At 36.5% G+C, this 14,976-nt stretch overlaps 2 protein-coding genes across 2 annotated transcripts in view; one reads left to right on the top strand and one right to left on the bottom strand.

The window, feature by feature from the left end:
• Nucleotides 1–14,976, bottom strand: part of LOC311438690 (uncharacterized protein) — a 42,045-nt gene that overhangs the window by 18,463 nt on the left and 8,606 nt on the right. The window contains exons 3-5 of the mRNA XM_084523362.1: nt 10,292–10,422; nt 8,447–8,520; nt 6,660–6,798 (exon numbers count right to left, since the gene is read on the bottom strand). The gene's annotated coding sequence lies outside the window, so the exon portion shown is untranslated. The remainder of the gene's footprint in view (nt 1–6,659; nt 6,799–8,446; nt 8,521–10,291; nt 10,423–14,976) is intronic.
• The window catches only part of LOC311438683 (uncharacterized protein), a gene marked incomplete at its 5' end in the record, with an annotated part of 33,407 nt that continues 24,380 nt past the window's right edge, over nt 5,950–14,976 (top strand). Inside the window, 10 exons of the mRNA XM_084523335.1 lie at nt 5,950–6,106; nt 6,879–7,447; nt 9,062–9,082; nt 10,566–10,625; nt 10,924–10,977; nt 11,113–11,157; nt 11,960–11,986; nt 12,281–12,325; nt 12,969–13,013; nt 13,619–13,672. Of these exons, the coding sequence (XP_084379461.1) occupies nt 5,950–6,106; nt 6,879–7,447; nt 9,062–9,082; nt 10,566–10,625; nt 10,924–10,977; nt 11,113–11,157; nt 11,960–11,986; nt 12,281–12,325; nt 12,969–13,013; nt 13,619–13,672 (1,077 nt within the window). The remainder of the gene's footprint in view (nt 6,107–6,878; nt 7,448–9,061; nt 9,083–10,565; nt 10,626–10,923; nt 10,978–11,112; nt 11,158–11,959; nt 11,987–12,280; nt 12,326–12,968; nt 13,014–13,618; nt 13,673–14,976) is intronic.

The raw sequence follows: 14,976 nt of genomic DNA, 5'->3' as shown, positions 1-14,976 counted from the left end.
ATTCCAGCTTTGGAAGTGTACAGAACTTGCCTTTTTCTGCCAACTCTTTATCACTTTCATTTGCAACATACTCTATGTACAGCAACATGCTTTAACTTGCTAAGCATTTTTCCAGTGGAGTAATTATTTTTCCAATTGCCATACTATGTGTTCTCTAAATGTGGTAAGTGTGATTAAAACAGTTGCTTTTTTACTGCAACTCTATGAAAACAGAGAGTGTTCCACACCCCCCCAAAAAATGTAATTACTGCATTAAAAAAGGGATAGTGTAAAAGAGTTTATTATTGCTAGCTACAGGTATCATGCTGTTGAATATAAGGCAGGTGGAAGAAAATATTTGTGCAAAGTGTATTTTAAAAGTAACAAATGCAACAGCAAGTCCAGCATAATTACTTGTTTAAGTACTTTTTCATTGGTACTGACATAGAAAATCAAATATTTTAAGATTTCATTTAGTTTCCATTTTAAGAGTATTTAATATTCAGTATGTTAAAAATCTATTGATACTGTTTTATGTATATTCTTTCATTGCTTTGTTAGGCTGAATGCCACAAATTTTGAAAATAACTTGCTTACATATATGTGTATTTACTTAGTCAGGCTGTAAGGTGGAAAATATCTCTTAGAAAATTTCAAAACAATGATAACGTTAATATTACACACAGGTTATGCTCATAGTAAGCTTTTGACAATAATATACAAAGACCAAATGGGAAAGTACTGAAGACCCTCCCTCCTTTTATGCCTCATTACAATGGTACACTTCCCGGTTGCACCTCCTGAAAAATTGCAGAACAGATATATTAAAAGAAAGAAGAAATGGGGAGAGAAATTCATACCATGTAAAAGAAAAGGCCGTGTTTACCAGACTGGTCCCAAAGAGTCGTTAGAATTTGTTGTGAGCTACACAGAGAGTAACTCCTTGACATCAAAAAACATTGCTTACAGCATTTTCTATGATGAGTTTAGATGAAAACACAATACAGCCTACTTGCTCAGCTCTTTCATGCTTGATGTTCGATATTTGTACCAAAAAGCAAAGATAAATCCTGGATTCACTGGAATCAATAGTTCTGCCACTACCTTCACATATGCCAGGATTTCATAATAGGTTTTTATACAGCTCTGCCATGAAGACATAATTTTTCATAGAGAAAAAACAGCTTTTGTCACAAATATATGTCCAAATTATTTTTCTTAAACTGCAGCCACAACAGTTGGCAACTTCAACTCAATTTGTCATGACATAATGTACTCAACCCGAATGTTGAGCTGTCAAATTCACTAAAACACATTTTGCAATTAGAAGGAAAAACAGCGGCATCCATTTTATCTTTCTTCAGATACAACCTTCAGTGAAGTTAGTTTTGATTTTTTTTTCTAGTTTTCTTTTTCAATTATTCTGAATATTTGAACTTTTGAACTATTTTTCTTAAAATTCATGCTTGTGATACAACTTACAGGACTGTGAACTACATTTTTTATAACCTTGATATTTAATAACAATTCAAAATATTGTAAATATTTTTATAGTTTTTACAAAAATATTCACAATAAAATGTTTTGTAAATGATATCCTTTTGTTATTTTACTAGTTCAAGTCAGGTACGTTTCTGTGGTTTTTTGTTGTGTTTTTTTTTCCTCAACACAGTGGTCATGTACTTACATGTCAAATACAATGAAATAAATACTCTTGGAATTCCACTACAGCATGATACAGAGGTTAAATGGTCAAGACTATCTTGAGGCCATGAAACACTAGAAGAAGACTGTGTGAAATGTGCATATTTTTAACAGGTCACAGCAGACAAGACGTGTATTATTCACACTGAAGTGGCAAAAAGGTGGAAATACATTTCAGAAGCATCGTGTCAAGCTCTTGACAAAAAACTACTATCAGAGCAGAGGAAAAAAGGGAACATTCTGTCTGCTTAGTGTTGCTCTCAAAAAGTAGCCTTCCTGTTGGTTGAATATTCTGTTAGTGTACGGAAATACTCAGATGGTATTTTGCTAACTATGTTGGCTCATGAGTACTTCTGTCTCCAGTGCTGTTGCAGGCCTGTTGACAGCTGAAGAAGGATGAGTCAGGGCAATGTCACAATGTCACATTTTAGTGATGTGACACCATGGTAGAAGACGTTAGCTAGTCTAGCTTAACAGAAATGACACAGGCTTTCTCAAAAATGTTCTGGATTTTGCTGACCAGTGGATTAATTGGTCACAGTAGAGCTAGACAAGGCTGTAAGAGCCATACCTGCTTACAGGGAGGAGGAACAGATGGAGGAGATAGAGCCAGGTAAGAAGTCTGGAAGAGTCAAGCTTGCTGCTACTTCTGTCCATTGGAAGTGACAGTGAGGACTGCTGCTGGTGCAAGAGGCCACGCTATACACATCAACTGGCATCTCTTAGCCCCAGCTCTTCATTCAGTGTCCCTTCAAAATGACCACGCAATCTCATGGAGCCCTGAAGCTGTCACCACAATGGTAATGGCAGACAAAAGTAGGCATAATATCACTTTGGTTTCCCTTCTTGATAGTGTTTAAATATACTCACTTGCGGAAAGAGTGTATCTTTCCTCATTATGTCTTTTATCGTGGCTCTAAAATTATAAGGAATTTCTTTTGATTTAATATAGCCTATTTAGCTGTTTTTAAATAGCTCTTCTATACTTCTCTATTCTTTGAAAAAATGGTTATGCTTCATTTCCCAGATTGAAATACTAAGATCAAAGAGGTGACTAGTCTTGGATTTCAAACAGTTATGGAAAAAATCCAAAGATCTGAATATGCAGCAAAAATATATGTGAGTTCAGCTTCAGTTGATGCAACTGTAAAGTAGCCTTTATATTCATTTATTTTGAGTCCTGAAAAGATTAACAATCCTAGTGCCAGCTACTGTCATTTTGCTGGAAGTTTTTGTGAGCTGAGGTAGCTAGGCCCAATTCAGTCAACTAAGTATGCAAACCTATAATGCCATCTCAAAAAAAAAAAAAAAAAAAAAAAAAAAAAAAAGAGGTCAAATCATGTTGGTGAATAGAAATATAATTAATTGCATGCTGAAGCATCCAATGTCTAAGTTCTTCAAGATAAAATATGTAACTTTCATCTTTCCAAAAATACTGAACTGTATGCTCATAAAATTCTAGCAATAAATTTATAACATCGAAATGACAGCATGAATGTTCCTAATCATAGCTTTTAAGACAATTATTTTATTTTGAAAATATTTTTGGTGTCATGCCATGAAAATGTCAAATTGGTAAACGTTAAACCTGTTAGAATTTGTAGTATACGATGCAAAAAAGCTTACTGTTCATTTTTGGTTCTAACAGTTATCTCACGTGCATCAATGCACACATAGTTTACATTGGCATTATTTAAGTTTTGATAGAACATCACCACAAGAATAGCGCAGGTATTGAGAATATATAACTTCAAAAGACAAGTCAAGAAGTGTACTATATAGTAAATTACATACCTAGAATTCTGGACAGAATAATGCCATGTATCCTATACAACTAGTTATAAAATATGGAGGCCCCACTAAGCTTTTAAAGTTGCACCTGGCCAAAAATAAAAAGAAAAAAAGAAAAAGAAAAAATTGTCCTCAGGGTGAACATCATTCATAAATAAAAGGAAATATCCTGAAGCCAAGAACTTGCTACAAAACATGCAAGCAGAATAGTTATTTAATTAAGAAGTTATTTGCCAGCTACGATTTAAGGTAGGAATTAGCAGTGAAAATGAAAGAATGACAATGTTTTGCTTGTGAGAGACACACAATCCCAACCATAGTTAACATGCTTTTTCTTGCTAGAATTAGATTTTTTTTTTCTCAGTAAGATTTAAGGGCTATGTGACATTTATTATATCTATTTCAGTTAAACACCATATTATTTGTATTCCCTAAAGGGCATAAAATTGTTGTTTTAATTTCTTACTTAAACCAAAATCAAAATGTGTGAGTAGAAGCAAGGGAAATCCCCTTAGCCTCTGCTTGTGACTGTCAGAATGTCGGCTGAGCTGGTGAACTCTTAAAAAGGAAAGGAAGACTCTGGTTAGTGCTGGGTCCTCTTTGTGTGCATGAAGGTGGAAAATTATGCATCCACAAGACACACAAAAAAAGTATTTCTGTGGAGAAGAATTACTTGTTTAGTACACTTATTTGTAACAAAAGCTTTCTGATGATATTTGAAGAATTAGGTGACAAGCTGCAATCACTGGTAGAAGTCTTCAGGATCCACAGCCACCTAGCTTAGTTTTACAGAGGACCATACTGTGTGTCACAGTCCTTGGTCTCTATTAGACTTTTTGGAAGGACAGGTGTGGCATACAAGCCTGGAGAAACTGTACAGCTTTCTAACTGGTCTGTCTTTTTGGTTTTGTCATGCTGGGTAATCTCACTCACATTTCACTTGGCCCAGCCCATGGGACATTACAAATCTTTCTATTACAGCAGTGACAGGAATCCCTCTTTATAAGGAGATTCACATAGGTCTGAAAGTGGCATGGACCACTGTGATGATGCTGAAAACACAACACCTGGTATCAAAAGCTGCTTTGCCAAAGCATGACAGATGCACAGAAGTATGGGAGGGAAAGGTGTGCGGTGGTGGTGGGAGAAAAGAGTGAATGTCAGTAGGCTAGTGGGTAGGGAAGCGTGTTGGGGTGCGAACAGTCCTCGTCCATACATGTGCAGGTATGCATGAAAACCTGTATGAGGAAATGGCGGGGGGTAGGAAGAAGGAGAAGGAGGGGTGTGGGGTGTAAACCAGGGATACATATGCATAGCCTGGAGAGGTGTGGGTGGGTGCCTAGAAGGGGGAGTGAGAATTCCTGTGACTCCCCTTTCTCCTTGCCTTTACTGGCCCCTCCTTACAAATGACACCAGTTCTCACAGGAGCTTCCAACCCTACTTCTCCCTCCTTTCCTCACAGAGCACCCAGCACAGGCAGGACAGCGCTGCTGCCAGCAAGCTGAGGGCAGCATCCTGCATCTCTGCAGAGCCTCTTGGTAAGGAGCATCAAGGTAAGGACCCCTGTGTTCTCTGTGTCCATGGGCACCACAAATCCTGCCCTAACCAGAAGGAAATGAAAAGCCCTGCAGACCGAGCTGTGCTAGGGACTTTTCTTAGGTGCTCAGGTCCTGGCAGGTTTATTCTTGACACTGAGCTGCCTTTTTGCTATGTGCTGCACCGACCTGGAAGAGCTTGCAGGGAGATGTCAGTGAGGCAGCACTGACTTAGCAGCCCTGAGCAGTCTGTGAGCTCTGGGTATGCTGGTGAGCCCAGGACAAACAGCTCAGTCCCTGCAGAAGAAAGAAGTCCTGTTTATAGGTAGCTCTTAATCCTGGGCTTAGCACGCTGTGGCCCCAGGGTTGCACAGTAGTACGTTCATGTCTGGACAGCAACCTCAGACCATCACTGTTCCTCTGTAGGACAGCTGAGACCCTCAGTGGTAGAGGGTTCTTGAGTAGAGAGAATGGCAAAACTTGAGTCTGCTTCTGTTCTTCCTTCTCCTTTCTGTGCCAACCCTGGGCACAGCAAGTTCAAAAAACACCCCTGTGAAGTTCACTTGGGATTCACTCGGCATGCACAGGGGCACAGCCAAAGCTATGTTTTTTGAGAAATGCTAGTTTTATAAATGCTACTGGGCAGCACGAGAGAAAAGAATTGAAGCATGTATGTGAAATGTCTGTCTCTCAAGTGCTCTAACTATATGCACTATGCCTGAAAATCACTTCAACATGTCTCTGCTTATTATTTATGACATATTTTGGAGAAGCTCTTACCTAAAGAAAATAAAACCCAGCTCATTCTTAGGGAATATTGGAAAAAAGAGCCTATTAAGCAACTTGTCAAAGCAAAACTGAACTTTTTATTGTCTGTGTACTGCTGAACTACTACTGTATTATTATTTATGTTGTTTAGGAAACAGAAACCAAACAAATGATGTTCTTCGGACTCTGGTGGCTTTTGTGGGTACTTGAACAACATCAATTTTTAGCAGAAAATCTCAGGGAAGAAAAAAGTTATGGACTGAGAAGACCCAAACCTAAACACATTCTGTCAAATACTGTAGAAAGATATCCCAGCCCAAGTGATCAAGGTGAGTATTATCATTTTAAAATAGGTATTGTTCTTTTCCATGATTCATTTACTCAGGACTATGTGGCTAACTCGCCCTCTAGGATACTAGTTATAATCAGCCAGACTCACCTCATTGTAGGTTTTCACTTGATTTTTGCACTTCGATCTTTTTGCTCTTTTCCTCTCCCTCCCCTTTTGTGTATTTTATAAGAGGAGATTACTTGGTTTTGCTTTGTTTTGTTTTTTAATATGGCTGGTAGCATGTTATTTTAACTGTTTCTTTTGCAACTGCATTTCTATCAGAGTAATACATCAGTAGTTCAGAAAATTATTATTCTCCGACGTACACTGGTGCAGATCCTGCTCTTGGAATTTTTTATGTCACTGTATGTGAGTGTCAGGGACAGAAACCTATCTCTGTAAATCACATTCCAGTGTCTCATTCAGTAAGACTTGTTTTTGTGAGTAAGATCACTCCCACCTTTCCAGTCCCAATCCTGCTACCCAGCACGAGGACAGAATGAATGCATAAACACCACTGCAACATTCCACATTCCATGACATTACCTCACCTTTAGATTCTTATTCCCTTGGGCATCTGCTCTGGAGCAAATTCCTCAGCCTCTATATGCTCTACCTTCACAAGGGTCTCACTCCTGGAATCACAGATGTTTTCTTAAATTTCCACAGCTGAACTCCTACTTTTGAAGCCTAAAATACACAGAAAGGTAAGGGTAGAAGGAGATTTAGTATGAAAACACTCCATTCACCTTCCTACCTATTTATTCTAGATGAAGACTGCATTCTGGAAATTGCTTTTTTACTGGACAGCTCCGAGAGTGCTAAGGATTATAATCACGAACAGCAGAAAAAATTTGTCCTGGAAACAGTAGACAGAATGAAAGGTCTGCAGCTTAGTTCTGGACGGACCCTTAGCTGGAGGATGGCCTTACTCCAGTACAGCAGCACTGTTCTCATAGAACAAACTTTCCGTAACTGGAAAGGTCCTGAAGCGTTCAAATCTCACATTGCTCCCATCACCTACATAGGTCATGGTACCTACACAACTTATGCTATTACTAACCTCACACAACTCTACATGACTGAAGGGACTCCAGGTAGTGTGAAACTAGCCGTGCTCTTCACCGATGGAGTCGACCATCCAAGAAACCCAGATATTTTTGCAGCTACAGCTGACGCTAAACACCAAGGAATTGTATTGTTCACAATGGGAATGACCAGAGTGGCTGAGGAGGTTAGCAATGCTGCCAAGCTCCGGCTCCTGGCCAGTATCCCAGCATCCAGGTTCGTCTTCAACCTTCAGGACAAAGGAACTGTGGAGAAAGTTCTCAAAGAAATGGTATGTACAGAGAAATATTTACAAAATGGCTAGTGGAACATGTGAAAAAAACTCTTACTCCCAATATATTGAAATGCTTATGCTATTAAAGCATTATAAATTATTTTTACATACTGAAGTAGCCCACTAATAGACACTTATTAACAAAACCATTGTGTCAAAGTGTAGTTTTCCTTTCTCTCCTCTTTGTTCAGGTTGTCATCCAAAATACTGAACCTGGAACTGAATTAGACTCATGGAGACCTGTTGTGAAGTTATTTTTATCATTTTTTTCTCCTCTTAAGAAAGGTATTCTAAAGCTCCTTTCTTAAAACAATTAATTTTGACATCCTAATGCTTTCTTCTGTGACAAGCAGGAATGTGACGTTGTATCAAAAAAGATGCAGCTCTTGCAGAAGTGAAAATAAATTTGTAGACCTTATATCAATTCAGATCAAATCTGAACTTGATCACAGACATGAATTTCCATGGAAAATCTACCCCATATTCAAGAGGAAATGTGTAAATTATGCTTTAAGTTTTGCTTGGGTGCCTCTTTTCTGTGTGTAAGCTTGATTTACAAAAACCATTCCTTGCCAAGTGTGGAGAACAGTGCCATGCTCTAGCCTAGACTACTATAAATCTGGTGACACAAGCTGGGGATAAAGTCCTGATTTGACCATACATAGAGAAAATATGAATAACAACCAGGAGACTTCAGCAGTGAACCCATGAGCTGAGGGGTCTCATACAGGCCTAGAGCTTGCATAAGATCTGGCCTTCCTGTCTGTCCTTCACTTTGATAGCCTGCCATTCTGCACTGAATTCCCTGCATATCACCTTTCCTAGCTTCTCTGCTTTTACCATTGCTTTTCTGTAACACAGCAACCACCCCTCAAGTGACTAAGCACACTTTATCAAATCTGTTTTAATGACGTCTGTTTTAAATAATTGTTTTGGCATAATTGTATGTGCATAGATGTGGATTTTGGAGATTTGTATTGCATTGCCATTCCTCACCATGATTATGTCCTCTTGAGGGACTATATCTGTTGTGAAAGGCTGGAGGAACACATGACGTCTGGGTGTTTCAGCTGTACAGATTTTATAAAAAACCAACAGTTAATTGATGATGACTGTCAAAGAGAAACATGCTCTAAGTCACATCTTTTCTAAGCTACTACTGTTCACATTTTGTACACACACTGTTAGGCACAATCAGAAGAGCATCTGATGTTTTCTCAAGGGAATATGTACCATTCACTCATTCTAGGGGGCTGCTGCTATTCAGCACTTTGGAAACAGCACAGTCCCTGAGTGTGCTGTTCCCATATACCTAGCTAACTGTTGTTTCAGGTCTGTTTACCACTGTAATTGTAGCAAGCTATGGCTGGACAAGGAGTCACTGATTTGTGCAGTCAACAATCTATAATAGGAAATGAAATTATTGAAATTATTTTTTAAAATAGAGATTGTTAACATTTTTCTCATTAATTAAAACTTAATGTTATTTAATATGTTATTTGCTTAATTTAATTAACTGCTGAAAGAATTATTTTTTACATCTATCATTCTTCCTGTAGAACTGGATTATGACATTGTTTCTAATGTTGTTTCCAATATCTGTCCTCATAGAAAGATCTGTCTGAGGAAGAGGTAAGTATTTTTTCCCATACAGCACTCCTGCTTAATATATTCCCATAGACATTTACTATTACATGGAAACATAAAATTTAAGAAAGCTGTTAGTATGGTGGGTTAGTAACATATGGACTCCAATGGAATTGTCCTCAAGTAAAACTACATGCTTTTGTATTTGCACAACAGAGCTTTAATTTGTTATCCTAAATTCATTTACTTTTTCTCTTTATTCTCAAAGCTGAGAAAGAACAACATGTGAGTATTAAGTTAACAAGAATTTGCTGATATATCTTAGAAAGTCATTCAACAGACTCCGTGGATAAGTAAACATGACATTGAGTTGAATGTGGTGCAGTTCTAGCCCTTAATGACCTTCCTATGATAAAGAGTTAAACGAAAGGAAGAAATTGGAATAAAGTTTCACACTGTACTTTTTCAGTTTTTCCACACTGTGTCACCCTGTCTGTAGGCACCAGTAGGTCTGGCTGCCACTTTGTGGTATAATAAAATTAACTTTTCTTTTAAAGATTTTAGTCCTACTTAAGTTACAGTCATATCAGGGAAAGACCATTCTGACAAGCAGCGCAAGGAAACTTTTATATATTATAAGCGTTTGCCAACTTGAAGCATTTTAATTCTCACTGTTGTGTTGATTTTTTCTCCTTCAAAATAAATCCTGAAGTAGCATGCCATTCAGTGTTACCCTTGGAAGACACATTACTAAGCACTGGGATATTCAGACAAGAATGGTGTTTAAGCCCTTCACTACCAGATGTCTCCAAACTGAGTGGATGTTTAAGAAATAATACAACCAAAAATAAAAATACCGTTCTCTATTCCTCTGCCAAAAACAACCCCAGAAGCTGTACAAATTCTGTATTATATAACAGTTCAAAAAAAAATCACAGATAAAAATCATGTAACTATGTACCGCAATGATATCTGATTGGAGCACATGACCATATAGATTAAAGAAAAAGAAAAAAATAAAACAGAACTATTACAATGAACAGCATTAACTAAAAAAAAAAAAAGTATCCATCCATTACATCTTTTGTTTATAAATCAGTCTGGAGATAGACTATGATTTGTCCTACATGCAGTGGAATAAAGGTAAAAAGGGTGATAGATGTTTTCTTATTCCATTGTCTTGGCTATCTCTACACAGACTACTAATCTAAACAGATCAATAATCACAAACACTAATCATACTAATAAACTGACCTTGTGAGGAGGTTGAAGATAAAGCCATTATCAAGATGACTGAAATTTCAGGAGTAGGAATAATATGGAATTTTGGCTGGCGTACAGAGGCCACATTCTTCATGAGTGGTAAACAGAAGGCTAAAAACTTTCTGTAAAACATGTAAATATAACAGGTTTCTGATCATTTCTGGTTCATTCATAATAGTTACTCAGGAATTTATAAGTAATGTTCAAGTGCTTTCTCTCTCTTTATTAAACTGTACTGATTTGGATTTACTATTTTCATTCAAAGTGTCCACAGGTTGCCATATGTAACTGTGAAAAGGGGGAAAAAGGCCTTCCTGGCCCTGCTGTAAGTAGCTGTTATTTCTCATTTTCTTTTTGTTGAATAATTGATACACTGTACAAAACAAGATTTATTTCATTGTTGGTAGTTTTTAGGAAAGTAACTGAACCCAATTTTTGTCTTGAGAAAAACTGTTGTCCATTGAGTCAGTCATGCTGTTCCCAGAAATCTAATTTCAAGGCTATGGTAAATACAGAGATGCTTTAAAAATAAATCTATAGGAAGCAACATAAATATATAGTCTATATATTGTAAAATAAAATTATGTGACTAACATATAAGAGTTTTATTTTGTTTCTTTCAGGGTAAAAAGGGTCGCACTGGGGACGACGGAGCTCCAGGCTTGAAAGGAGCAAAGGTGATGTGAGTTTTCAGATTTGGGCAAAAGATTTGGTAACTCTGTTAATATAGAAATACTAAGACAATATTCAGCTCATCCAGAAAATATTATTTTTTCCTAATTTCACTGATCTTGATGTTGGATTACCCACAGGGAGAGCCGGGTCTTAATGGAATCCCAGGGCAAGATGGAATAGAGGTAAAAAAAATTTCTTTTCCCCTTTTTCTCCAATGAGCTGTGTTGATGTTGGTCTACTTCAAGATTAAAAAAAAAAAAAAAAAAAAGACACGTTTAAAAAAAAAAAAAGCAAAAAGCAAAACATTTTTGTTTCAATTCTGGTTTACCAGCTAATAATTCATAATTCATTAACACTAAAAGAGCTGAAAACACTATGATTGCTTAACAAGAGGGAATAACTCCCACCTGTAAGAGTGATCTAGAAATACTCTCTAATAATACATAATACATCCAAAAATGAGATGAATGCTTTAATATAATAATCTAAGAACATTACAGAAATTGACACTCTGCCTGAATCTTCGTGGGTCTGTATCAGTTTTGTATTTGGCAAATACAGGTTCTAAAGTGTAATAGTAATGAAAAAGTTTAAAGGAATACATATAGGAGCAAGTACAGGACCACATTCTTAGTGCCTGACTGAATTCATTCACTTACTAATCGCTCTGCTTTGTTCATATTTATTCAATACATTCTTATTATTTAGTGACTTTTTTCTTGCTTTCTTATTTTAGAATGCTTCTCACTATGATGGAAATATTAATGCTAGTTGATCTGCTATTACATAATCAAAATCCCAGACAAATGGCACTTCCTAAGATTTGTACACACATATAAAAACATCTATCATGACCAGTAGAAGTAGTATTCACACATATTGCAATGTTTATCAGAGATCCCATGACTGTTCATTAGATCCTGAAATGCTGTTCATTTGGGTTATATATCCTTACAAACTGCTTTGCTTTTTTCTTTTTCCTAGGGGAAATCTGGGTATAAAGGAGAGAAGGTACCGCTTTTAGTCAAAACTGCTTGTATCAAAATTTGATTAGTATTTATTATGTATATTGCTATATTTCTCGTGAATACTAGTGAACAATGACATCTCTTTACCAAGTGCTGCACAAGCTCTAATAGAACGTTTTCCTTCACCGATGAACTTACAGCATGATTGCTATATGTCATGAAAATAATCACATTTAGGTCATGAGTTTTAATGAAAGCACCCAATGAATAAGGACGATGTGCTCTTTATACTCTGTATTCTATAAAGGAATAAATATTTATTCATTTTCCTTTTAAGGGTGAAAGAGGTGAATGTGGAATCCCAGGGATAAAAGGAGACAGAGTAAGTAGCCACAAAATTGTTAGGCTTTCAGGAAATACAAGTAAAATACAGAAAAAAAAATATAACTCCCTGAATAACAACTATGATGATAGATTTAAGGCAAATATCAATTTTAAAGCTGAGCGAGATAACAATGTACAGTTTGAAAAAAATTAAAGCGAGCAAGGATAGCACCTTCAGTAATTTGCTCAGCTCCATCTGTATTTTAATATGGTACTTCTTAAGGCCCAAGCCTAAACCTGCTTGTAACAATGGTAAAACTCTACTTGACTTTAACAGAGACAGAAGTCTTGAAGTAGTAGTCAGAGGGAAAAAGAGATAAAAATGAAACAAAGGCTTTTTAACTCCAACACGAACCTTTAATATTTGGTGTATAGTCACTGTGAATATTTTAAATGAAACAAACAGAATTTAATCCTGGACTATGAATCCTTGATAATTAACTCTGTTCATTCTTACTCTGCATTCTGATTACCACAGTCCACTTAAAGGGAGCTGGTGGTGAGCTCTTCTTGACTTTTTTTTTTTTTTTTAGTATTAAATTATCTAAATCAGATACCTTACTAAAAAGTTACACAAATGATTTTGACCAAATTTAAATATACAGAAAATTGTCTTTTTTTTTTTTTTGCTTGCCTTTTAGGGTCCTGAAGGTCCAGTTGGCCCCAGAGGAACAAGAGGGCTCCAGGTAAATAAATAAATAAAGAAGAAATGATAAGAACAGAAAAAATAGTTCCTGGTATTCAAAGATCTGAAATTATACCAGGCCACAACTTAGAATTCTTGAGCCACTGAACTCAAGGCACCCAAAATCTATCTTCTTAAACAGCAACGTTAAAAATTTGGAGGAGCACTCTAGACAACTAAATCACTCTCATAATTTATTTAGTCTCAAATATCACAGCAAAAGCAGTTCCATAAAAAAATAAAATAACTTATTTCCCATTCAGTGTCTAACTATTCCATTTTCTCACAGAAGTACATGGGAATACTTTATTCTCTTTTCATCCCAATATTCTGGCTGAAAGCCAAGAAGCTTAGCCCATAATACATGCTTCAGTAAATCTTCACAGTAGATTGCCTTTTATTATATTGAAGTAGAGGTAGAGCCAAATTATCTCTCCCAAGGACCAGAGTAACTGAACCTACACGTGCACCAGAAAGCATAGCTTCAGTTCTGAAATGTTTGTAACTTGTATTTTCATATAGGCTATAGCAAAGGAGAGATTGTTTTCCAAACTGCCATTGTTCTGAAACCTTGAAAAATCTCATTAACTACACCTGTTTTAATAGGGTCCACAAGGACAAGCTGGAGATCAAGGGCCTGAAGGCCTGCAAGGATCAAAGGCAAGAATTGCATTATTTCTTCTCTTTCTTAATATTAAGAGGCATCTTAACACATCCTCACAACAATAATGCTTTTAATTTTATAGCCCATATCCTTTTTGTAGGGGATGCATCTGAATATGATATTGCTAGTAAATCATATACTCTTCGTATTCTAAGAAGTTCCTAAGAAAGGTATTAATTTGCTCTTTATGTTGGATTCAGGTCCAAATCAAACTGTTCCTCTCTCACAAACAGTTAAAATATGGCTGCATCACAGAATATTATTTAGCAGCAGTGTAGTATTACATTTGTTCAGTTTTCAGTGTAAAACTGTATTTCCGTAAGTGCCAAGCAGGAATTTTGTTAGGGATCTTAAATATAAAGCCCCCTCTTGGAACTACATTCTCAAGAATTCTATAGTTGAAAATTAGTAATCCCATTGTTTACTGATGCTAAGCAAAACATATCTGAAAGTCACCAGGATGAGTGCAACTCAGGACACAGTCTTGCAGCAGGCCCTCTGAAGGTGGGCCCCAGAAGTCACACAATGTTTCACTGCAAGATCCAGTCCCCTCTGTAAATATGTTTTTTTGTTTTTGTTTTTTTCATTTGTTTCACAAACATAGGATTTACATCTATTAAATCATTAAGATTTGCTGGGGGTACTTCTTACTTTCCCCTTTGTAAATTCTGGGTATACCAATAGCAATGACTTTATTCTGTGGTTCTGTAATAATCTGGTATCTTTGTCTTCTGTTAAGCTAGTATGATACAAATATCCCTGAATATTACACACAATTACAGGGACTGTTTTAACTTCATTAAGAGAGGTAACAGTTACACTTTGCTTCTCAGACAAACCTTAAACTGAATACTTCAGCCAAGGCTAAGGGGTTCTCCAGCTACTAAAAAGGAGTGTTTCAGGAAAAACTCGAAAATGAATGCTATTACTTATTTTGAAATCAAATATCACATTAAGGTAATGTGATATACAAATATCACAGTAATGCAAAATATACCAGTTTTATATGCTACTTTGCTTTCTCTCTACTTTAGAAAGGACATTATCTCTTTTGATATCTCTTTTGGTATTTCCTTTTGCACCATATTTAGAGTGCCTACTGGCCAACAGTGAGTCATACAGCAGTTGGGTGGGAAAAACTCGTATCTCACATGAAGCAAATCATTCTTCCATTTTTGCCTGGTATCACTTTGTACAGGAAAATCTATGCTCTTAATAAAGGGAATTTTGAAGCACTGAAAGAGAGATGAAGTAATGTGTAAGACAATTCCAATGGTCTGAAATTCAGGATATACAAAAA

This window comes from Aythya ferina, assembly GCF_964211825.1.
Source record: "Aythya ferina genome assembly, chromosome: 6".
Taxonomy (NCBI): Eukaryota; Metazoa; Chordata; class Aves; order Anseriformes; family Anatidae; genus Aythya; species Aythya ferina.
This window is presented reverse-complemented; position numbering and strand designations above follow the sequence as displayed.